Source organism: Solanum pennellii, chromosome 12 (assembly GCF_001406875.1).
Source record: "Solanum pennellii chromosome 12, SPENNV200".
NCBI lineage: Eukaryota > Viridiplantae > Streptophyta > Magnoliopsida > Solanales > Solanaceae > Solanum > Solanum pennellii.
The window spans coordinates 13,809,054-13,833,460 of record NC_028648.1 but is presented as its reverse complement, the minus strand read 5'-3'; the positions used below and the strand labels follow the sequence as shown (position 1 = coordinate 13,833,460).

Sequence of the window (24,407 nt, the reverse complement as noted above, 5' to 3'; positions counted from 1 at the left end):
TCTGGTGGCATTGTAATCGTGAGGAAGGAGGACATTGTAAAGCTGGACAGCCTATTAATCACTCCTCAAGGAGTCCGCGTTATGGTGGAGGTAATTCCAAACTAAAAACCTTGGCTTTTCCCAGCTACTTATGCCAGCCCTGACTTGAATACTAGAATTGACCTTTGGGATGAGTTGTGCCAAATTGCCCAAAATCACAAGAGTAAATGGATCATTGGTGGTAACTTCAACGAAGTCTTGCAAGTCAATAATGTTAGAACAACTCAGTTTAGAAATTGTCTTAATTAGTGCGGGATGGTGGACCTAGGTTATAAAGGTTGTGAATACACCTGAACCAACAAGAGATATAGAAGGCCTCATTTTAGAGAGACTTGAAAGACACATGGCCAATATCCCTTAGATAAATCTATATCCTGAGGTTCTTGCACTACAAGAGACTTTTAGTGGCATGTAATTTTCCTTTTAGTGGCAATATTTATTGCCACAAAAACTTTTAGCGACATTTAATTTATTGCCATTGCATCCAATGTCGCTAAAGCCTTTAGCGGTATTTATTTAGAGTGCCGGTAAAGACCTATAATATTGCCGCTAAAAGTAATTATTTTTAGCGGCAATAACTATTGACAGTAAAGCTTCCACATTTATAAATTATAATTACCAATAAATGAGACCTATTTTAGTTGAAATTATTATAAAGATTATAATTGACCATGAATTCACCTTTAACTCATGTATAACGAGAGAAATCAATACAAAAATAGTAATCGAAGAATTACAAAACTCAAACACCATCATTCTTTTAAAAGAACAATAAAAAACTTAATACATCCACTTTATTGTCTTCTAGTGGTAAAAATATGAATTACCTATAATATTGTGTTCAAGTTATCAAAACAAATAAAAAGAATGTGTTTAAGAATGAAGAAACAAGAAGTTGAGACAGTAAAAGTATAACAACTTGGATCACAATCATATGTAATATCGGGAGGATTTTATTCTTCCTTTTGTGATTGAGGAGTTGTTGTCTTGCCAAGGTAGCAGGCAACAAAATATGTAATTCTTCCAACACTTGCTTGGTATTGGTTTAAACTCAAGATTGTCCCAGCAACATGTGTTGGTGGAGGGATCCATGATGGATGGCAGAAATGAAGTCTAACAATCTTTCATATTCTTATGTGAAATACCATCAATCTGCACACCAGCAACTATACTATGCTGCATGTCAGCTACTTTTTTCTTCACATCTTTGCGTTCTTCACTTAACATGAGTTTTCTTACTGTTTTCTCTATTACCGTGCTTTCCATAACCTCCCATTGAAACCCAATCTTGTATATTTGGATCAGAGACCTTACGTTCACCGGTTGGTCTGCTAGAAATGATCTGCAAATATTGAACCGGAACATAAGGAAGACATAGACCGAAGTACCTCAATTCCACTCTTTAAGCCAACTCCTAGAAGTGTAATTCCAACTCCGATCAATAAAACATCCTTTCTCTTATATCCAAATGGTGTCTGCATCAACAACAAATCATTGAAATGACCAAGCACGAAAGGACAAACTTTTAGACAACAGTTAACAACAGTCCCAATACTCAGAAATCATAATCACGACATTGAAAAAGATGTACTTGAATTCAGCATAAACAAAAGCTACACACTCCAAAACAAATAACAGCTCGAACATGAAGTTATTTCATAACAATATTTGATCAAAGTAATATTCAACTCTCACCAATACCCTGTATGTAGGCAATAACACAGATGAATGAATATAAAAAAAAAATTATTGCAAGATGACAAAAAAACAAAGGCTTTCAAGAACTTATAGGTTAAGACCAATGTTGCATACATTGGCTTATAGTTGTATATAGATTGATGTAGGCTTTTCGGCATTTTCAGCATTATAAATATCACCATAAAAAATAGAGTATTTTTTAACTGCAAATTCATCACAATACATAATAGATTGAAGAAAGAGCCAATCATTAAGCAGGAAGAGAACATGGGCCTGTGCAATTTCACCAATCATTCAGATACATAATAGAGTATATCCATTGGTTTATCCAAGTGTAAATTACACAATCCCGATTGTCAACTACAAATTTGTTAAAATTGAAACTATTTAAGTTGAAAGCCATAGTTCTCTGTCATTTTCTATAGTGATAACAGAGAGACCCACACAAAGTTTCATAATTTTTAACTGTTAATGCTAGTGGGGAAGTCTAATCCCAATAGTTGTAAAATTATCTAGTAAAGTTAACTAATGTCATGTATTTAAAGCTAAAAGTACATATTAACTTGCAAATATAGGAACGTCAAAGGCATTCAAAGAGCTTGAATAACCAACATACCATCTTTAATATTTCATTCTTCCTAGTCCCTATTGATCGACATCACTCGCGAGCAGGATTGTACCATTCACTTGAGAACACAAAAAAAATGTTCCTTCTTAGTAAACCAAAAATCTCCAAAAGGGAAGATATTTCCTGTAACTGGACAACATAAAAACAGTTAAGATGGAAGAAGATTCAGATAGAAGCAAGCATATACCTGAAGTTTTAAAGCAGCCACTGATTATTCATTATTTTTTGACGTGTTAGTGTTTTGCTCTGCCCGAGTCATTCTCTAACTTTTCTATTTCACATCTATCCATTAACTCCTGGAGAATCTAAAATAAGTAGATTGGAAGACTAAGATTAACAAAAAATTTCTGAAAGTTCATATAAATTATTTCATTAACAGGCAATAACCAAACAATCATTATACAAAAATGAGAAACAAATATTCAATGGTAAAAATCACAGCTTAAGTGCTAAGTATTTGTATTTCATCACTGAACTATGCACTATCACTAAATATTTATCAAAACCTACAGTTTACTTCTCCTACGTGAACAGATGGTGAAACATAAACTAACTTCTCCTACAGTTTAGGTAAGTTTTCAGCCTTCACCCCAGAAACAAATAAAGAGAAGTGGCAGGTTCAATCATTTTTGAAGAATTTCATCAAACTTGTGAGGAAACTACTATAACACTCAAAGAGAAATCTGATCAACCAATCTCTATGTCTAGTCTTATGAGATAACAAGTTAACAACGAACACAGAGAAATCAGATCAACCAATCTCTATTTCTAGTCTTATGAGGTACAAGTTAAGAATAAACACAATGTACCTGTGAATCAGGTTTAGAGGTTCAACGAAACATGTGTTGTTGATACTTTCTTTGAGCTGCAAATGTCTGAAAAGAAAGTGGAACAATATGTTCAAGTAGTTAAAGAAACGTCACAAAACATCTAAGAGTCTCGCAGGTGCAATCACTTTTAAGACTTGAGAAAGTTCATAGGAAGCTTAATCACCCCAAACTGTAATAGAAATAGTGCAACTGCGTAGCAGAATTGAAAAACTAGAAAGCAACAACCAAAAAAGTGTTATCTTTCTGCTCAAGCCCTACAATGTAACATAATCAGTCTGCCTTGGACAATCGACATGAGCATAGTTTCCTTCATTAGCCCAGAGAATTTGTTTAGTATGAATACTATGGAATACCTCGCAAATACTGACTTCACCAAAATGTAAACACGGTAACAGAAACCCAATCAATGGTTCATTATAGAAAGTAGTGACTAGTGAGTGCCTTATCAGCATTGCTCCAACCAGGAGACTATGCTCGAGCAAGAAGTGCATTGCTTCCTTTCTTTGTTTTACTCTCAAAAACCAAGTTATCTGAAAGGGAATCTCGATGCATCACCTGAAAATTCAACGAAACAAACAGTAGAGTACTTAGTCAACAAGCAAATTACTAAAGTGAGTGTTCACATACTACAATCAATCAATCAATTACACCTCAATCTGAAGCTAGCCAACCAATCATCTATCATCTATATAAATTTAAAACATAAATAAGCAGAGATCATAAATTCAAAACTCACATGCAATATGAAAGAAATTCCAAATTACTATTTGAAGAACAAAATCAAAGAATAAGACCTTAGATCAGTAGATTTGTATGCGGAAACTTGAAAAACTTTCACCATTATCATGCCACAGATCTATCAAAACTAGAAATCAACACTTCTCTACCTCTTAGATCTACAATCAGGAACTTTTATATCTTAGATCACCATTAAAAACCAGAAATTGGAGAAATTCGAGAATGGAAAAGGAGTTAGACACGAGAAAGGGTTTGAGAAATTACGGTGGCTCCAATGGCGATATCTACAGTGGCTTCGTTGGCGGTGTCTATGGTGGCTCCTCTGGCGGTGGCCACGGTGGCTCGGATGGTGGTGGAAGAAAAAGGGGAAGCGGATGATACGTGATTCTCACAAGTCACAACCCAGGAGAAAGTCAATTTGTTTTTTAACAATTAAGTAAAACAGCAAAAATACTTTTAATTAAAAGGAATTTTTTACGACTAATGTGTAATTGCCGCTATCAGACCACACTGTCTGTTGCTTGTGAGCCTCCAAAATCAGGTTGTTAATGCTACCAACAAGCATTTTAGAATAGAACCATGTGGTGTGGGCAGTGGGCGCCCATCCTTTCAAGGTATTGTTAAGCAATGTTTTGACATAAGCAACACCCTAGGCAATATATTGATATTTTCTGGAAGGAAACTACCAGTTGGAATAAATCAACTTTTGGCAACATCTTCAATAGTGTGAAAAAAATTCTAGCAAGCTTGAAGGCATCCAAAATTCTGCTAACTACCATAGCACTACCCTCCTTCAAGACCTCGAGAATGAACTCCTCCTTGACTATGACAACCTCCTAGAGCTGAGGAAGAATTCTGGAAAATCAAACCTAGGATCAACTAGTTAAGTGACGAAGATGCAAACACTAGATTCTATATACCTCCACCCTCAACTGAAGACGTAGGGACAAATTCTGTATCAAGATGATGTGGGAAATAAGTACTTATATAACAAGGACATTAAAGTCAACATCATCAACTACTTCACCAAGATCTATACCACTGCCCATTCCCAATCTGAAAATTGCCCCCTAGAGGACCAGACTCGTGCACTACGAAGCCAAGGACCTTCTGGACTCTCTCATCAGAGACCTGGAAATTCTCATTGCTCAAAATCTTTTAAGCCTCTGAAATATTGAGATCTAGCGGGGGAGAAAACTACTAATTATATTCCTGTAAAAAGGTATTAGATAACCGTTCATTTCTCCTGACATGAACAACACCCTTTTTTGACTCATCACCAAGTGCCAAAATGCATCCATGCTTAAAAATTTCAGGCCCATTGGTCATTGTAATATGAGTTATAAATTAGTGAAAAAAATCATTATGAATCACACGAAACCCCACCTTCAAAGTTCAAAACATCGTTGGCCCCAGTCAAGCCAACTTCCTTTCCACTAGAAGAGCTTTCGATCATGCTATCATTGTCTAGGAGTATATCCCTCACTTCAAAAAGATGAAAGGGAAGAACCCCAAAATGATTTTAAAGTTGGTTTGGAAAAAGCCTTTGATAGGTTAAAGCGGTCTTTTATTAGAGATACTCTCCATTTCATTATTTTTCCCACTAATATTTCCTCCTTCATTATGTGCTGTGTGACCTCCAGCTCCATTTCCATCCTTGTCAATGGGGGAAACTGAATACTTCAACCCTTCCAGCGGCATCCGACACGGCGATCCCATGTTCCCCTATGTCTTTATACTCTGATGGAGAGGTTTTCTAGAGATATCGACCAAATGGTCTATGTCATGAAATAGACTCCCATCAAACCACCACTACAGGGCCCAAGATCTCACATCTGTTTTTCGTAGATGATTTTACTTTATTTTTCTAAGCTGTCATGAGGAACTGCATTACCATCATTGATACATTGAATAGCTTCAACATCTTCTCTGGCCAAAAAATTAATCTTGAAAAATCTTAGGTGATCTTTATAAAGAATTGCTCCATTGAAAACTTTGCAATGTGCTCTAGCCTCCTTAACGTTGGCCCTAACGATTTTTTGGGAAATCCTTGGTTTCTCAATCTTTCACAAAAGGTCTACCAATGGGGATTTCCTAATTATTACTGATAACATGAACAACAATTCAGCATGATAAAAATCAAGTTCCTCAACTTAATGTGCAGAACCGTCCAAGCCAAAGCAACCCTCAACAACATCCTCTCTCATGTTATGCAGTACATTAGTACCCCCTTTAGAACCACTTACTCCATCAACAAAATCCAAAGGGATTTCAGATGGGGAACCAGTACCCAAAAAAGAAAGATTCACCTTTTTGGCTGGGACACAATCACTAGGAACAACGGGGCTTGCGGGCTTGGCATTCAGAAGTGTGAAGAAACAAATAAAGCCCTGCATGTTGCTCTAGCGTAGAGGACTTTAAAAAGCCCTAACAACCTTTAGAGCAGAGTTTTGGCTAGCGAAAACCACAAGCATGTCAAACTAACTAATAACATTAGAGTAGTCTCTAGAACTTGGAAAAACACACAAAAAGGATGCTGCGAATGCAAAAAAAGCACCATTGGTTGTTCATAAGAGTGAGAAGGTTGGTTTATTATACTTAGATTCCACATCTCCAAGTCCTTAGTCAAATCGTCTATGGTCGAGGATGAAAAGCTCAAAATTAGCAGCATCTATGTAAATGGGATCGAGAACTTTGACATCCTTTCTTTTAACTTGATGATATCTCAAAGCCACCATCAAATGCTACCACATTCCTTAGAACACCTCACAACATGACACTCTGATCTGGAACTTGCCAGCGATCATCTCTTCTCAACTGGTAGTGCCTACAATCACATCTCATTTCATAGACTAGGTAATAATCAAAATCAATGGAAGCAATTTGACTAGATTTGCTCTACCAAGGCTCACAATAAAGCCAAAACTTTCTCTGACTTTTCCACCATGGTGGACTCCCCACTAGCCACTCCCTCCATCAGAAAGGTCTTAACGTTATCCATAGTAGCCACTTCTGCAACTCTCCGAAAGAAGATAACAATCGTATTTTCTTTGAGTGCCCTAATTCAATTCAATTTTAGGAGAATATTTTAAATAACACCAACAATATCCAGGCCTTGAATGTGAGCACCAACAACTAGATTCCTCTTCGGAATTACATTTGGAATAAGCCTTTCAATAGTAGAATTTAACCGGGGCACTCTAATTCCTTTCTGATCGAGGAGTATCTAGCTTACAAGGAACAACAATCTCTTCAACAAGAAGAAATACCACATTAAATGTGGTAATACCATCAGCCAAACCATGGAATACCATCTAATGTTGGTCCAAAAAGAGATGCTTAAACGACATCAAACTATCATTCAGGTCAGGTGGGAGCCCCCCGATAGAGATTCTTCAAGTTCAACATTGATTGGGCGGTAAAGAACACCCCGTGATTAGGAGGACTTGGTGGGGGTTTCCCGGGACAACACGGTTCATTGGGTGCTAGACTTCATTGAATGCACTCCTAATACAAACCCTACGATGGCAAAGCTCCAAACTTGAAATAGAGAGTTGCAACTAGGAGTGGATCATAACCTAATCCCTTAGTAATCAACATTGATTATTTTGATGTCATCCACATGATTGAAAATGACCATTTGCAATACACTAACTTGCAGTTGAGTGCAGACAATTGATGCAGAAAAAATTGGGTACACCAAGGCTGGTGCACATCTTCAGGGAGCAGAATACGCCTTGCTGACAAGCTGGTGAAGGAAGGAATGAAACAACAAGTTTTTGGCGTTCCCTCTATCTTCACAGCAAAATAGAAACTATCTATGCTAGGGAAGTTTATTTTGTTAATACTATCATCTAGGGCCTGGACGTGGCCCAAAACTCTATCGATGTGCACCCACTGTCAAAGGGGGGTCATAAACTCGACCTAACTTGTGTATATATATATATATATATAACTATCCATTTAACAAAAAAAACAATCCACAACATACCCAATGTATCCTACGAGTGGGATTGGCGGAGGGTAACATGTATTTACCTTTATCTTATGAAGGTAGATAAATTATTTTTAATAGATCCTTGTCTCAAATAAAGCATTTCAAAAAAAAGGTTTGAAAAAAATTGTCATAGTGGAGACGTCATGTCTTGAATAAATGAGAAAAAAAATACGTTAATTGAAGCAAATGACACAATAGATAATAATAAAAATAGAAGAATAAAATAACATATGAGTAATACAATAATAATTAATACAAAGCTCAAGACAATATTTGCCTACCTACTAACCTTCTACCCTAATCCTCTATCTCCATATCGTCTAATAGTGTTTTATCTTTTCTAATGATCTCAACCAATACTTCTTTAGCCTACTTCTACGATTCTACCTCTCCTGATACCCACTATAGTAAACCTCTCAGAACTCTCATTCTCCAAAAGACAAAAACATCTCTACCTCATTTCTTCCGTCTTATCCATCACAATATCTATATATCCTCGTATAAATAGCTCTAGGGGTTCCTTTTGATGCCCACTATTAATATTTTTAGTACATGATTTGTGGTTCATGAATTGATTCCCCATTGTAGAACACATTTTTTTTTGACAATTTTTCTAACTTTTTTCTCCTTTTCTAACTCTAAAATACAAAATAATATTTTGACAACACATAAAATAAACATAAGAACATATAAAACTTCAAGAAAAAAAAAGATATAATTTTTTCTAATTGCAAGACACATCACATACTAGTACTAGAAGTTAGCATTTAGGTCCCTAGTCCCTACTATATATGGTCTTATAGTACTAGTAGGAAATTCCTCCTTCAAAGATAGAGCTACCTGAAAATCACCAAGGTAATATGGACCATATGACAAATAGTGATTGGATAATAGAGACATACTCAAAACTTATCTAAAAATTCCTACCAGAAGGTTGAATGGAGGAAATACATGCATTGGAACACAAAATTCAAGCAAGAGCGACGCAATGCCTTTAAAATGAGGCACCATATTCTAGTTATATAAAAAAAGTTTTTAACATTAAAAAAAAATCATATTGTGTCTATCTTTTAGTTTGTTTCTAAATATTAAAGAATGTATTTTTCGTTTTGTCAATTTTTTAAATCTAACTTTCATGCGACAAGTTTAAAATTACAAGATTAAAATTTACTTTGGTATATTATAAGTATATATATCTTTAGTTTAAGACGATAGCAAATAAAGTTTTTCCATTAAAAAAAGAAATAATTTTGGATCTCAAAAATTAAAAAATAATTATAAAAAGAAGTTAGGCCTCTTGATTTATTTTTAAACTTAAACGACTAATTAGCTTAAGCCATCAATGCATGAAAATTTATTATAGACACCTTTCTAGAGAAGGAAATCAACAAGCAAACCAAACATTAAATAAAGAAATGATAAGTTATCAAAATTTCAGGGACTTTGAAACAAGAGAAAAAGAGAACCCTAAACAGTGATAAATCATAAATATTTTATCTTAGAATTAAAGAAAAAAATTCAAATGAATAGCATCACATAAATGAAGTTGTATAAATATATCAAAGATTAGGCTCAAAGCAGCTCAAATAAAAAAGAAATACAAAGATCTAAAAACATAAAATAGTTATACGAAGAAGGAAAAATATATAAGCACACAAATTCAAACTAGTGTTAATACACAAGTAACACACTTGAAAACCCAAGAACTAAATTGGGAAAGACATTCATAAAGGTCATACATGAAAAACATGACAAAGTGGTAAATAAAAAATTCTTCATAAAATGAAATCAATTATAGGAAAATACAATAGACATAAAGAAAGGAACAAATGCACAACAAAGGGAAGAAGTACATACCCTACAACTTAAATTTCATAACTTAGCGAGGACATCTAGGGAACAAATAATAGATACAATCTTTTCTTTTAATTTCTTTTTTTTTTATTAAAAAAAAGTCGAATTTTTGGTCTATTGTCTACCATTTTCAGTGAACCTTAATCATTATATCAATCTTATAATATATAAATAGGCCCATAGGTCTAAAGTTTAATTTTTAAAAATAAAATAAAACTTTTTACACCATATAGAAAAGTTTTTTTCATGAAATAATTCAAAATTAGAATTTGATAAAGTTGAGAACATTTTTTTGTTTGAACTGTTAGGACATGGATAATGATAATAATAGAAAACCAGACAAACTATTCTTCACTTATAGAGTTGATTAAATCGCCTCTTTACTTGACCTCATTTTACATTTATGCCCTTCAATTTTGGGTATGCACAAGTAGACACTTAAACTTGTATAAACTTGAACAAGTAGACACATGAGTCCTACGTGACACAACACACACATAGGGCAAAAATGACATGGAGGACATGTGCGTCTATTTGTTCAACTTTATATAAGTTTAAGTGTCTACTTGGACACATCCAAAGCTGAAAGGCATAAACGTAATTTGAAGCCAAGTTATAAGGCATATTTATATATCATGCCTTGGAATATAGTTTGAAATATTTTTCATGAGCAAATAAAAAATCAACAATAACACTATATTTGTTTCAACTAAGCCACAATAAGTTGGCATTCTAATATTGTTCACTTATTTTCTATGTATGAATAATTTTACCCGTTGATCAAATCATAAAATTGTTCAATATGTCGGTATGTTTGCCAAATGAACGAACCTCAATTTATATGCTAAAAAATAGTTGAAAATATTAAGCTAACTTTAAATAAAGTCATAAATAAACTCATGACTTTAAAATATTAAACACGTATTTAGGAGTTCAAGAATGAATCATTAAACTTTCACAATTTAATTCTCTAGATACGTTTATTTTGAGAAAAAACATAAGTCCTTTTCTCTTATTTTTCTCTTTTGATTTTTTCTTTCTCCTTTCTTCTTCACGTCAACTCCAATCACCTCATGTATTTACCTACCTGTGTCCAGAGTCGAATCCAAAATTTGAAGACTTTGAGTGTAACAATATTATCTTAGCTCAAATATGAGTTCTAAGATAAACTTAAAAAATAAAAATAATACAATAATGTTGTAGGCTAGATTCAAATCCAGATCTCATGGATGGTTCCTCTAGCTTATACAAACAGCACAATGAAACTTATACTCTTCATAGGTGCACATTTAATGATATCCTAATTTATATCAGTTTCTCAAGATAGATATACTTTTATACACATGATTTTCTTTCAAAGTTAACAAGTGCGGCTGTGTCATCGCATAAAATTATGAATGGTTGCGATCAAATGATAAAATTCACTAACAAAGAGTTTTTATCACTATAAAATATAAGATTTGAATCACCACCTTCTCGAACTCCTCTGAAGTGATAAAAACTCAAACAAGATTCCGAGTAGAGTTGTAGAATGAGATGAAGATTGTTATAATTCTTGAAGTGTGTTTTACAATGAGTAAGCCTATGTATATATATACATCCTTTGTAACAACCTTATCTAACTTCCTTACTAACTCTCTAACTAACTTTAGGAAAAGTGCCTAACTAACTTTTAACTTCCACAATACTCCCCCTCAAGCTATGCGGTGGTGCAAATATACTCAAGACACCTAGCTTGGACAATAGATGATCATGTTGTGGCTTGTTGAGACCTTTAGTTAGCAAATCTGCAGGCTGATGTTGTGTTGAAACATAGACAATATTAATCAGTCCATCTTGAAGTTTTTCTCTGATGAAATGACAGTCCACCTCAATGTGTTCAGTACGCTCATGATACACTGCATTAGATTAATTGAATAGAAGACTTGTTGTCACGATATATTTGAACTAGTAAGTGTACCTCAGCCTTCAACTCTTTCAGCATACCTACTTACCAACCAAACTAACTCTGTTACAGTTGAAGCTAAGCTTCTATACTCAGCTTCTTGACACAATGATTTGCTTCCTAGTTTTCCAAGATATCAAGGACTCTCCAAACTTAATCAAATATCCAGTACTTCCTGATAAGAGGACATGCATCCCAATCTGCATCACAGAAAGCTGTAATTTCACTACTACAATTACTGGACAGTGATATACCTTGACCTGGTTGCCTTTTGATGTATTTAACAACTCCCAATGCTGCATCCATATGGGACTTTTTAGGTTGATGTAGGAACTGATTTAGTGTTTGTACACTAAAAGAAATGTCAGGCCTTGTCATGTTGAGATATAGCAATTTCCTGATCAACTTTTGATAAGTGACTTGATCTGTTAGAGGTTCCTCCTGATTTTGTCCAGTTTGTTCATCATAATGCCTTGATGTCAATTTCATATTATCAATATGTGTTCCAGCAGTCTTTGCTCCTGATAAACCAATCTCTGAAATGAGTTGAAGTGCATATTTCCTTTGATGCATAGCTACTCCACTGTTTGACCTTACAAACTCTATTCCAAGAAAGTATTTCAACTCTCCTAGATCTTTCATTTTAAAGCTTAGTTGTAAGGACCTTTTTGTTTCCTCTACTAGCTTTAAATTACTCCCAGTTACCAAGACATCATCAACATACACTAAGATTATTGTAGTACCTTCAGTTGTCCTTCTTGTAAATAAGGAGTGATCATGCAGACTCTTGAATGAAATCCAGCTTCTGTAGAGCTGCTGCAAATTTATGATTCCATTGCCTTGGTGCTTGCTTGAGCCAAGGTTCTAACTGAGAGTGATAAGTTAGCATCAAGGAAAAAGACTGCAGTGCTTATGGGATATTCAGAAATTCAGAAAGGTTATATTCTGTTAGATTTGACAAGTAGTAGTTTCTTTGTGAGTAGAGATGTGATATTCAAAGAGACAGTGTTCCCTTTCAAGTCTGTCTTAGATAAAAAGGAAGAGGGTTCATTTATGAGCAATATGAATGATAATATGATAACTGAAGAATGGAAGTCATTAGGTGACAACATGATGAATAAGCAGAATAGTGAGAAAACATGCATAAAAGAAAAAAGATGCAGTCAGGATTTGAACAGAACCATGGATGGCAACATTGAGGAAGAGACAGTGGAAGAAACAGATCAAGAGAATGAGTCTGGTTTTACTTAATCTCAAACAGTGGTGAATAGAAGGTCTACTAGAGTGGTACATCCACCAGTTTGGATGAAAGATTTTGTGTCATTAAATATGGGGAAGCAAGTTAGGTATCCTATAGCTGACAATGTTGCATACAATCATTTATCTAAACCTTATCAGGAGTTTGTTGCTGCAACTTCAGTTCTAACTGAACCTGTATCATTTGCTGAAACCAACAAAGATCCTAAGTGGATTGAAGCACTGCACGCTAAAATACAGGCTTTACAAGATAACAAGACTTGGAAGCAGGTTGATTTGCCAAAAGGGAAGTCTGCTATTGGATGCAGGTGGATTTATAAGATTAAATATAAGTCTAATGGAGAAGTAGAAAGGTTTAAAGCAACACTGGTGGAAAAAGGATATAGCCAAAAGGAAAGTATAGATTACAAAGAAACCTTTTTACCTGTGGTAAAAATGATCGCTATTTTAGCCTTAGTTGTATAAATAGCCCTTTTTGTACCAATACACCTAAACTAAATTAAGTTTATTACTAAAATAGATCTACATTGTTAATAAGAAGTGGTCTTACCTTCTATAACACGGAAACGTCAGGTCTCTATGAGGAAATTGAAATTTAACTTTTGTCACTGAGAACACAGATGGACTTTGCACATTCATGTACGATACTTTCTGATAACACGAAAATATCATGTCTCTATGAGGAAATTGAGATTCAACTTTTGTCAATGAGAACACAAGTGGTCTTTGGAGACTCCACGTACAACGCCTTTCAATAACACGAACATGTTAGATCTCTATGAAGAAATTGAGTATCAACTTTTGTCAATTAGAACATAGATGGACTACGGCGCTCAATGACCTATTTACAGGGCCGACTCAAGGGTTAGAAAATGAGGTATCTATCTTAGGTCCCGAAGTTTGACGTGCCGTATTTTAAAGCAATAAATCGAATTATTATAGGTTTTCTTTAGAAAAAATATTTTGTATTGTCTGATTTTAATTTGTTTGTCTTAATATTATTTTTAGTTTGTTTTAAAAAGAAAAGAAAAAGAACATTTTTTTGGCTAACTCTTTAATTTTTACTTTGCATATTGAATGTTTAAAAACACATATCTTTTATTTAAGACTACAAGATTTAAAATATATTCTTTACTTTCTTAATGATCAATGATAATTCATATAATTAAATCTAATGCTCGGAGAGAAGGATACTTTTGAAGTATTAAGTATATTTTGAAGAAAATAGTGATATTTGGGTCCTAAATGAAACAAAAGTGATATTTGAACGCAATTTTCAATACTTGAGTGACCATTTAGGGAACTCCTATTAATAATATACAAAGTTGATATATACTTCCTCCATCCCATTTTATGTGAGGTAGTTTGACTTGACACCAAATTTAAAAAGAAAGAAAAACTTTTAAAACTTGTGGTCCAATTAAATGAATGATAGAAATTTGTGTAGCTATAAATCATTTCATTAAGGATAAAATAGACATTTTATAGTTTAATTGTTACTTAATATAGAAATGTCACTCGTTTTGGAACAAACTTACTAAAAATGAAAGCAAGTCACATAACTTGGGACAAAGGAAGTAATTATATTTCTACACTCTACCAAAAATCATAAGAGAAGAAAAGTTCACAGAAGGTTGGGAAATAGTACCCCGAGAATATAAAAAAGTCTCATGTCCCAAAAATAGCTCTGCCCTTTGCTTACAATTCTGCGTAAATGGAAAGCGGCAGAATTCGGTTTCTCGGAGTTTCCGTCCAAGGTACTACTAAAATCGGCCACACTTCTCTCCCCAGAGAAAATCAATCAAATATTGCAAATGACGTAATGGTCTTCGAGTCCCATCCTAAATCATTTTAATATTGACCGATTCCATTTGAAGGTGGAAGTTAGTTTCTGAATTTATCTGAAAATAGTATCTTTATTCTTATTTTTCTTAGAGATCACTGATTTAGACATCTTTATCTATATGGGTTTGAGTATTTTTTTTCCCAATAACATAAAGTCTTTCTTTTAGTATTTTTTTGATGGATGGTGTATAATTGTTATGTCTTTCTTCATGTTCCTTGGTTAATTACGTATAGAAATTTGTTTGTTTGTTCAAACGCCTTTTATGAAATAAAAATGCAGAAGAAACAAGTAAATATATTTCTTAAACCTTTTTCTTGCTTCTAAAATTTGCTGGTATGAATTTGAATTGAAGATAACTAGAAACATTAAACAGTTTTCTAATGAATGTTATCCTACTATATATTTGTTTTCGAACGGTTTTCTAATCAATATTATTTCTATGTTTTATTTGTATTATGTATATTATCATTTTTCAATTGCAGCTACCACATGAAGAAAACTATAAAGATGGGTGTTAAGTAAGAAATTCTTTGTTAGAATTTGGAACCGTTTACTTATACTTCCTAACTGTTTGAATGGTTTATTATTCTTTCAATAATAGCATATGATAGAAAAGTGTGTTCCTCTACCACTACATTGAACAAATCACCTCATCGTCTTTAGTTTATTGTGTATACTTTGTAAAATGGTTCAGTCATATTTGTTGCCAGGAACAACAAGATTGAGTAGGTAAGAATGAACACTTTAGTAGCCCTTTTATTATTCTGTATAAATGAGCTTGTACAGATTGGGTGGAGGGGAACATTTAATTCTTTTTACCTATTAGTTTTCATTTCTTATCTTTGGCGTGTGGCAGAGCAATCTGATAGCTTGCAAGTCTCATAACTTTGAGGTCACGAAAACTGCAGTCACTTTTCTATCCTCATTTTGTAGTTATATTCCTTCATACATGACATGCTTTACAACATTTCATTAAAAACTTCCCTCTTGGATACATCACTCCTATTATGAATCATGCTTATAGTTACGTATCGACAATAGAGGAATGTATCCAACGAAAAATAAGAGTAGAAACCAATATATCCAACAATTTAGAGAAATGTATTTGACACAACAGAATCAGTAGAGATGAATGTATCCGATAATAGAGGAATGTATCTGACACAACAACAGAGTAAGACCAACATACTCGACTATAGATGAATATATCGCAATTGAATCTTAAGTAATGTTTCATTTGCAATGTATCGCACAACCAATAAATGTATTTGAAAGCAATGAAAATTTCAAAATTATTATAATTATGAAGACTTTCAAAATAGGATGTAATAAGCACCGTATGAGATTTCTCTAATTTATGCAGATTTTAAAGAACATTTTAGATTAAGCCTGACATGTTGGGCCCGTGCACAACACGGGCTATGCTAATCTAGTTATCTAATAATATGGACAATTAAGGCACTAAGTAAAAGAAATAGGACTGTATTAAGTGCATCTCCAACCCAAACATTAATGCACTACTATTTTAATAAAAGAAAAATTATTTTATGTTTTTTATACCAAAGTTTGATTCAAAATTGGGTGGAAACATATATCTTTCTACATGCGAAAAGGACTGAAGCATGAATTAAGTATAATGGAGAGTGAAGGGAGAAAACCACATCTAAAGTATCCTTTGAGTTTTACTTTTCAAATATTCCTCGAGTGACTCCACAGACAATAGAGTTTTAATATCTTGATAGGAATGACAATCAGATGCATCGATGCTCAAATGAAACAACCCCTACGAAACAGATTATTCCTGGAGTTACTCCAAAGAAAATAGAGCTTGAACCTCTCTCTAAGGACGAGAAGGAAGTTAATCAGATTCACCAATGCTTAGATGAGACAACCCCTACAACAAAAAATATACCTGGAGTGATTCCCAAAGAAGTAGAGCTTAAACCTTAGGGTGAACATGAGTGAGATTTCAATAAGATGCATCAATGTGCACATGAGACAACTTCTACAAACAAAAACATTCTTGGAGTGATTCCGGAAGAAGTAGAGCTTAACCCTATGGCTGAAGATGAGAGGAAAGGAAATAAGATGCATCAATGGGAAAATGAGACAATCCCCCCTACAAAGCAAAATATTTTTGGAGTGCTTCCTGAAGAAGTAGAGCTTGAATGTCTAGCTCAGGACGAGAAGGATGTCAATCAGATACACCTATGCTTAGATGAGACAACCTATACAAAGAAAAATATTCTTGGGTGATTCCCAAAAAAATAGAACTTGAACAACTCTGGTTCAAAATGAGGATGAGAAGCTTTCTTCGGACAATGGAGATTTAATTGATGAAAAACCTCAGAATAGAAGGGCTGAAAATAAAACATGTACACCAACAATGTTGGTGTCTGAAAGTAGATGCATGTTTTCTTTTCAACCTTTTTCTTCTGAGGCCCTCCATAACTGAAATCTCCATTGACTAAAGAAAGCTTCTCATCCTCATTTTCATCCAGATGTTCATGTTACTTTTAATCACCCCAAGAATTTCTTTTTGTAGGAGTTATCTCATTTAAGCATTGGTGTATCTGATTGACATCCTTCTCGTCCTTAGACAGACATTCAAGATCTACTTCTTCGGGAATCACTCCAAGAATATTTTTCTTTGTAGGGGGGACTGTCTCTAAGCATTGATGCATCGTATTTCCATTCCTCTCATCTTCAGCCATAGGGTCAAGTCTACTTCATCCAGAATCACTCCAAGAATGTTTTTCTTTGTAGGAGTTGTCTCATCTGCAATGCATCTTATTGCCATCTCACTCATCTTCATCTAGAGGTTCATGCTCTACTTCTTTGTGAATCACTCCAGGAATATTTCTCTTTGTATGGGTTGTCTCATCTAAGCATTGGTGAATCTGATTGACTTCCTTCTCGTCTTTAGAGAGAGGTTCAAGCTCTATTTCATCAGGAGTATTGTCAGGAATATTCTGCTTCGTAGGGGTTGTTTCATCTGAGCATCGATGCATTGATTGTCATTCCTATCAGGAGATTCAAGCTCTATTTTCTCTGAAGTCATTCGTGGAATAATCGATTGTTTAAGTTTCATACATGATCTACTAGGTGATCTAGTTGGCATGCTACTTTCCTACTTAACTATCATAATTCACCATCTATTTATGAAAAGCACACTATAACTATTAATTATTGGAGAAGGGTTAAAAATGCCCTCAACGTATTCCAAATGGTTCAAAAATGCCCTCCTTCCATCTATTAGTTTAAAAATGCCCTTAACGTTTTTTTAAGGTTTAAAATTGCCCCTTTTTAACAGCCTGCTGACATGGAAAATGATGAATCATTAAATTAGACAAATGACTTCATCTTATTGGTCCACCTAAATTTTCATAATCCAGCCCAACGACCCGACCCATCTATGTAAAAACTCAAACCCACCCACTAACCCGTTTACGTTTTAACCTAACATATCCTTGAACTCCATTTTAGCACACGATTCTCAGCCTTTCTTTTTGTAGCAGTCGCCGAGGATGGAGGTTTAAGGTTGAAAATCACAACACCTTCTAGTTATGTTGTTTTGTTACTTCAAGTTTTCACTCAGTTGATTTCATTACCCTGCAACTAAGGTAATGTTTTATTTTTTTTAGATTACAGAGTATTTGAGTATCTATTAAAAAATCATGTATTTTGAATCTTTTTATGCTTTCTTTGTATTGTGTTAGTTGTAGTGGTCCATGTCCCTTTTCTTTTATTTGTCTTTGTCTTCATTAATGTAGAGTTTTTTACTGCTAGTGGGGGTCCATGTCTTTTTTTGATTATATGCTTTATTATACATATTATATTTTATCACATTTGGTATTATCTGATGTGATCTCTCCTTTTTTGTTGTGTTGCATATTGATTCGATTCAAGAATGATTGAAAATATTGATCTGATTTTTAATTATGGGGGACAATGGTTTCGGAAACCACAATTGGTATACCATAAAAAATTGTTTCACGTTTGGAGAGCTTACGAAGTTGACTTGCTGTCTTACATTGATGTATGTCGAGAATTTAAAGAAAAATTAGCTTTTAGTGAAGTACGACAGCTTCTATTTACAGCCCCATCTGGTGGTTTTTATGTGATCGAGGGGGATGAATGCATTAGAATTCTTCAAAATATACTATCTGACAATTTCAAGGTAGTGAACTTTTTTGCAGTAGATAACTCTGAAGAGGAGCTTGGGTTAGTTCCAAACATTAGTCGTTACCATAAAAGTGACAATGTTATAGAAGTTGGAATAGATTGTGATAGTAGTGAGGAAGAGGAAAATGGTGAAACTATGTCTAGCGAATATGATAGTGAAGAGCTGGAGATTTATAAAAAGCAAAAACAACTTGATATCAATGAAACGTTAGACAAGTACAAGGATTTGGAGTATGGTATGACCTTTATCAATCTCAAAGAAGCTAAACAAGTTATTGACTTCTATGCTGTAGCAAATAAGAGGGATATTAGAGTAAAGAAAAGCGACAAAGGTAGAGTTACTTATTGTTGTGTTCTTGATTGTCCCTTTCGATGCTCGATTTACAAGGATGGGAGAGATCAAGGTTTTAAGATCAAGACCTTGAATCAGGAACACACATGTTATGAGACTTCTGAGAACAGGAGAGCTAAAGCTGGGATTTTATCTCAATATTTTAAGAAGAAAGTTCAGAATAACCCTACGTTTAAGATTAAAGACATGAAGGAGCACTTGGAATCTGTTTTGGATCTTGATGTGAATGAGTCAAAATTGAAGAGAGTTAAGAGGCTTGTCTTGGACAAATTAGATGGTAGTTACGCTGATGATTATAATAAGTTAGAGGCATACGCATATGAATTGAGGATGAGTAATCCAGGAACTGATGTAGTGATCAATTTGTCAAGAGATGCTATGGAAGAAGGGAAAAGAAGATTTTTACGGTTATATATATGCTTTCAGGCATTAAAGGAAGGCTGGAAAGGAGGTTTGCGACCTTTTATAGGGCTAGATGGCACCTTTTTAAAAGGAAAAAGTAAGGGAATAATGTTGGTCGCAGTGGGACAAGATTCGAGTAACCATTTTTATCCACTTGCTTGGGCCGTTGTAGATAAAGAAACTAAAAGTACTTGGAACTGGTTTCTGGAGCTGCTGAAACATTCTTTGGACTTAAAGTCGGGTGAAAATGTCACTTTTATATCAGATATGCAAAAGGTATCTTTACTTTAAGTTTATTTCATCTTTTCTTAGTTATTTTCATCTAATTTTTCATCTACATTATTCTGCAACTAATATGACTTTATGTTTTTGAAGGGCTTATTGAATGTTGTTACTAATGTATGCCCAAAAGCAAATCACAGATGGTGTGTTCGGCATATTGAAGCTAATTGGAGAAAAAATTACAGAAGCGGAGAGTTGAAAAAGCTTCTTTGGTGGTGTGCTTGGAGTACATATGAGGAGGAGTTCAAAGATCAACTTACAAAAATGGGTGAGTTGAATAAGAAGGCTGCTAAGGCCTTGGTGAGCTATCCACCAGAAAAATGGTGTAGAGCATATTTTGACACCAAATGCAAAAATTTCATGATTGACAACAACTTCACGGAGTCCTTCAACTCATGGATTGTAGAGGCCAGACAAAAGCCAATCATAAAGATGCTGGAAGAAATAAGGGTGAAGGTTAGAAAATCTTGCTTTTTTAAATTCAATATAGCTGATATGAACAAGTGCTAATTGTTTAGATTGTGTGCTAAGCTACTGGAATAAGTTGGAAAAAATGTTTTAAGCTACTGAAAAGTTTTCAACTTGAGTAATAACAAGTGTTAAAACTTATAAGTGTTATCATTTTGATTCCAATAGTGTTTTATGATGAAATATTATTCCATTTGATCGCGCTTAATGATCAGAATTTTAGGTCTTTGTTTTAAGGTGTTTTAAATTTATGTTTTTTTCAGTTCGTGCAACATTAGCTGGTTCATTTTTTTTGTTTTTGATTATTTTTGTATAGGTAATGAACATGTTAAGGAAGCATGAGGCTGAAGTTAAAAGTTGGAATAATGAGTTTTCACCACATGCAATGCATCTCTTTAATGACTACAAGGTCATTGCCCAACGATGTAAGGTTGAGTTTAATGGAGGTTGTGGATATGAAGTGACCGAGGGTGTGGATAGGCATACAATCAATATAGAACTTAAAAGATGCTCATGCAGAGTATGGGACTTATCTGGAATACCATGTCCTCATCCATCAAAGCATTTATCCATAAAAAAGTTGACCCTATTGCTGAAATACACTGGTGGTACTCTAAGGAAGCGTATTTGAAGGTATATAAGCACAAGATCGAACCAGTTAGAGGTGAAAACTTTTGGAAGATTGAGCCGCACCATGCCATGGAGCCTCCTACTTTAGCTAAGATGGCTGGTAGACCAAAGATGAAGAGAACAAGAGAGAAGGATGAGGCTAAGAATAGGCAGGGGGCTTGGTCAGCTTCTAGAAAAGGAATGTTAATGACTTGTGGTTATTGTGGTGAACCAAATCAAAACAGAAGAAAATGTCCATTGGTAACAATATTTAACTTCATAAATGGTGTTCCCATTTTGTATCTAACGATCATCATCTAATTTATTTTTTCTTCATGCAGCTCAATGATAAGTACGAGGACGTCTTCCAAGATGAAGAAAGCTCTCAAGAATCTCATAATGTGCCCTTGACAGAATCAGATAACACTCAAGAAAGTGCATGTTTCTTCATTCCTGTTCCTGGTTTAAGTCAGATCTCTAGCCAGAGCTCTATTGTAGCAGAGCATGATTCAGATCCTACTATATATCCTAAAGTGGTGTCTGAAAGTAATTTTAGACTTCATGAGAGACTGAAGAAAATAAATATTGGGACGAGAAAGATAACTTTCCAGGGAGATCACAATGGTATATCAATGCCGACCAACCTTCCTTATTCACCAAAAGAAGTAACTTGGAAAGGGAAAGAAGCAATGACTTCAAACCAGTTACAAGCTACAAGGGAGAGAAAAAATTGGCAAACTTAAGCCTATAGGGGGCAAGGGGATGTAGAATTTGTTTTGTATTTAGTGTCATTAAGTGTTATGTAAGGAGAGAATGAAACAATGACTCCAAACAACTAGTGTTTTTGCTGATTTTTGTACTCTTAATGGTTGTTAGACAACTACAGTATGACTCCAAGCAACTTGTGTTTTTGCTGATTTTTGTATTATTAATGGTTGTTAGACAACAATCGACTCCAAAGTGTTACCTTTCTAATATCAATATGGTTTAGCTATGTGTATTGTTGATTTGTTTTACTTCTCAAAAGTTTATTTTAGTATTATTATGTTTTATGGTTGGAAGTTGCAGAAGAAAGAAACAGAATACCACTCCAAACTAATGAGAAAGACATGAATAACTTGATAAGAAATGTGCAGCAATTTTATCGAGTTAGATTTCTATAATGGAAAACAGAAGCAGATTAATTAAAAGAAGCTATGAACAAATATGAATTTGCATATAATATCATATAAGAAGTTTTGATACACAACAACATACAATACACATGAAAAATAAAATCTTGCCCAGATAGCAGACTGGACTCACCCTTTGAGCGAGTTGTACAACTCTTTCTTTCCGATTTTGAAGGAGAATGCAACTGATGATACATCAAGTAAGCGATATAATTTTGATCAAGAATTTGAGGCTCTAATATTGGTAATAGTATGATCCAAGAACAAGGGATGTATTTCGCAAAATAAGTAGTATACTGGAAAAATACCCTCTTCATTAGGACTTGTGCAGACTCTGGAGGTGGTGTAAGTATTTCCAAAATCCATCATGTTCTTAAGGAATTTAATAAATGTGCCATTTTTCTTGCTTTTGATTACCTGTTTTTACTAACTAGATACCCATATATACTGTAGTCGTCTTGACAGGAATTCATTAGACGGAACAATTCCATCAACCCTCAAAAGTCTCACACTTATGAGTGAACTGTGAGTAGACAAGCATTAATATTACCTTGATATGATCTCTTTCTTTTTATGAGTTTATCAGACCATCTATAAATTTTATATATCACTTGCAGCTTCTTATCAAACAATAAATTCACTGGCCCCTTGCCTAACCTCGCTGGCATGAATGCCCTCAACTACTTGTAAGTTCCTTAACATACTGATGTTCTGATTGGAACTCTATTCTGCTAAGAAAATGCATCAATCTTGATGTTGTGATATCACAGATTATGTCTTTAGATTACTTTAATTTGATTTTGTGTCCAATGCTCATGTTTTGCAGAGATATGAGCAATAATACATTCAGCTCAACTGATTTTCCACAGTGGTTTTCATCTTTGCAGTCATTGACGACTTTGTATCCATCTCTCTCTTGCTTTCGCTTTATCTCTTAACACATGCATGTGTGTATCTGTCCCTGAGTTCAAGTGACTCAGCAGAACTCACATGCATCTGAGCGTACATGTTATCTAATGAAGTGTTTCATAGAGTTTGTTATGCACCTCATTTATATTTGTTCTGCTCATAGGGTAATGGAGAACACTCAACTTCAAGGAGAAATTCCGCCAACCCTCTTCAGTCTTTTTCAGTTGCAGACTGTGTGACTGTTCTTTTACTTTTAGGCCACAGTGCATGTCATGCAACTATTCTCATTTTTTTCTGCGTGCTAGACTTGTAACGAAGTTTGAGGTAGTACAAAGTGACCTAGTATATGATTCTATGTTTTGTATTTCAATTTTACGACAATGAGGTGGTATTATGACAACAACTTGAGGGGAAACAAGATCAATGGAACCCTGAATATTGCATCCAACTATAGCGGTCAACTAAAACTGATTGATTAGCAGAACAATTCCATCGATTCATATACAGTAAGACCTGGATTTTATTTTCAAATAATGTAAGTCCTCGAGACACTTTTTCTCCACTTTAGAAATGAGAAAGAAATGCTGGATCATTCATGTTAGGACATTTGATTCTTCTGAATACAATTTAGTCGTTTAACAATCTCAGTTTTCTACTTGTTCACTTGGCAGACTTATGCATAATCCAGTTTGTTATGAAGAAGGATCAGAAGACTACTGTGGCAATTCCCAAACGAACTTTGGATATTCAACTCCACAAGATAATTGCCTTAAAACACAATGCAGCTTTGATCAAATTCTTAGACCTACCTGAAAATGTGCTTATCCGTACACAGGCGACTTATTCTTCAGAGCACCTTCCTTTTCTGACTTGACAAACACAAGCATTTATGAGTCACTTCAGAAGTCTATGCTATCTTCTTTTAGCCAAAATCAGGTGCCTGTAGATTCAGTTTCCTTGAGTAATCCAAAAAAGAATTCAGAGTACTACCTTGTGTTACACCTGCAAGTTTTTCCATTTGGCCAAGATCATTTCAACCGTACAGGAACTGGTCATAAATTTTGAAATGTTTAAAGAAAATCCATGTCACTTTTTCCATGTCAGCAGGCTGTTAAAAAAGGGAAAATTTTAAACCTTAAAAAAACGTTGAGGGCGTTTTTAAACCAAAAGGTAGAATGAGGGCATTTTTAAACCAT

General features: G+C 34.4%; 3 protein-coding genes, 1 long non-coding RNA gene and 1 pseudogene across 10 annotated transcripts; 3 read left to right on the top strand and 2 right to left on the bottom strand.

Moving 5' to 3' along the window:
* Positions 1–797: 797 nt before the first annotated feature.
* Positions 798–7,830, bottom strand: LOC107007465. Of its 7 annotated transcripts, none has more exons than XR_001455098.2 (5): positions 4,198–7,830; positions 3,990–4,091; positions 3,175–3,750; positions 2,354–2,494; positions 798–1,514 (listed from the first exon to the last, which is right to left on the bottom strand). It is a non-coding gene; the product is annotated as an uncharacterized LOC107007465 (long non-coding RNA). The 7 variants fall into 7 exon arrangements; XR_001455096.2 differs by lacking the exon at positions 3,990–4,091 and adding an exon at positions 2,553–2,670 and having other exon boundaries at positions 2,354–2,423; XR_001455100.2 differs by lacking the exon at positions 3,990–4,091 and adding an exon at positions 2,553–2,661 and having other exon boundaries at positions 2,354–2,423.
* Positions 7,831–11,882: 4,052 nt separating this feature from the next.
* Positions 11,883–12,371, bottom strand: LOC107006116 (uncharacterized mitochondrial protein AtMg00810-like). The gene has a single exon (XM_015204752.1). It carries the CDS (start codon positions 12,369–12,371, stop codon positions 11,883–11,885), a length of 489 nt encoding a protein of 162 aa, XP_015060238.1.
* A 687-nt stretch (positions 12,372–13,058) lies between these two features.
* Positions 13,059–13,451, top strand: LOC107006115 (uncharacterized mitochondrial protein AtMg00820-like). Its single transcript, XM_015204751.1, has one exon. The coding sequence runs from the start codon at positions 13,059–13,061 to the stop codon at positions 13,449–13,451; it is 393 nt and encodes a 130-aa protein (XP_015060237.1).
* A 4,790-nt stretch (positions 13,452–18,241) lies between these two features.
* On the top strand, positions 18,242–22,084 carry LOC114075166 (annotated as a pseudogene).
* Positions 22,085–22,601: 517 nt separating this feature from the next.
* LOC107006681 (probable leucine-rich repeat receptor-like protein kinase At5g49770) lies at positions 22,602–24,197 on the top strand. Its single transcript, XM_027913736.1, has 7 exons — positions 22,602–22,647; positions 22,756–22,827; positions 22,920–22,988; positions 23,129–23,203; positions 23,375–23,446; positions 23,612–23,717; positions 23,883–24,197. Exons 2-6 carry the CDS (start codon positions 22,817–22,819, stop codon positions 23,688–23,690), a joined length of 306 nt encoding a protein of 101 aa, XP_027769537.1. The 5' UTR covers positions 22,602–22,647; positions 22,756–22,816; the 3' UTR covers positions 23,691–23,717; positions 23,883–24,197.
* The last annotated feature ends 210 nt before the right edge of the window (positions 24,198–24,407 follow it).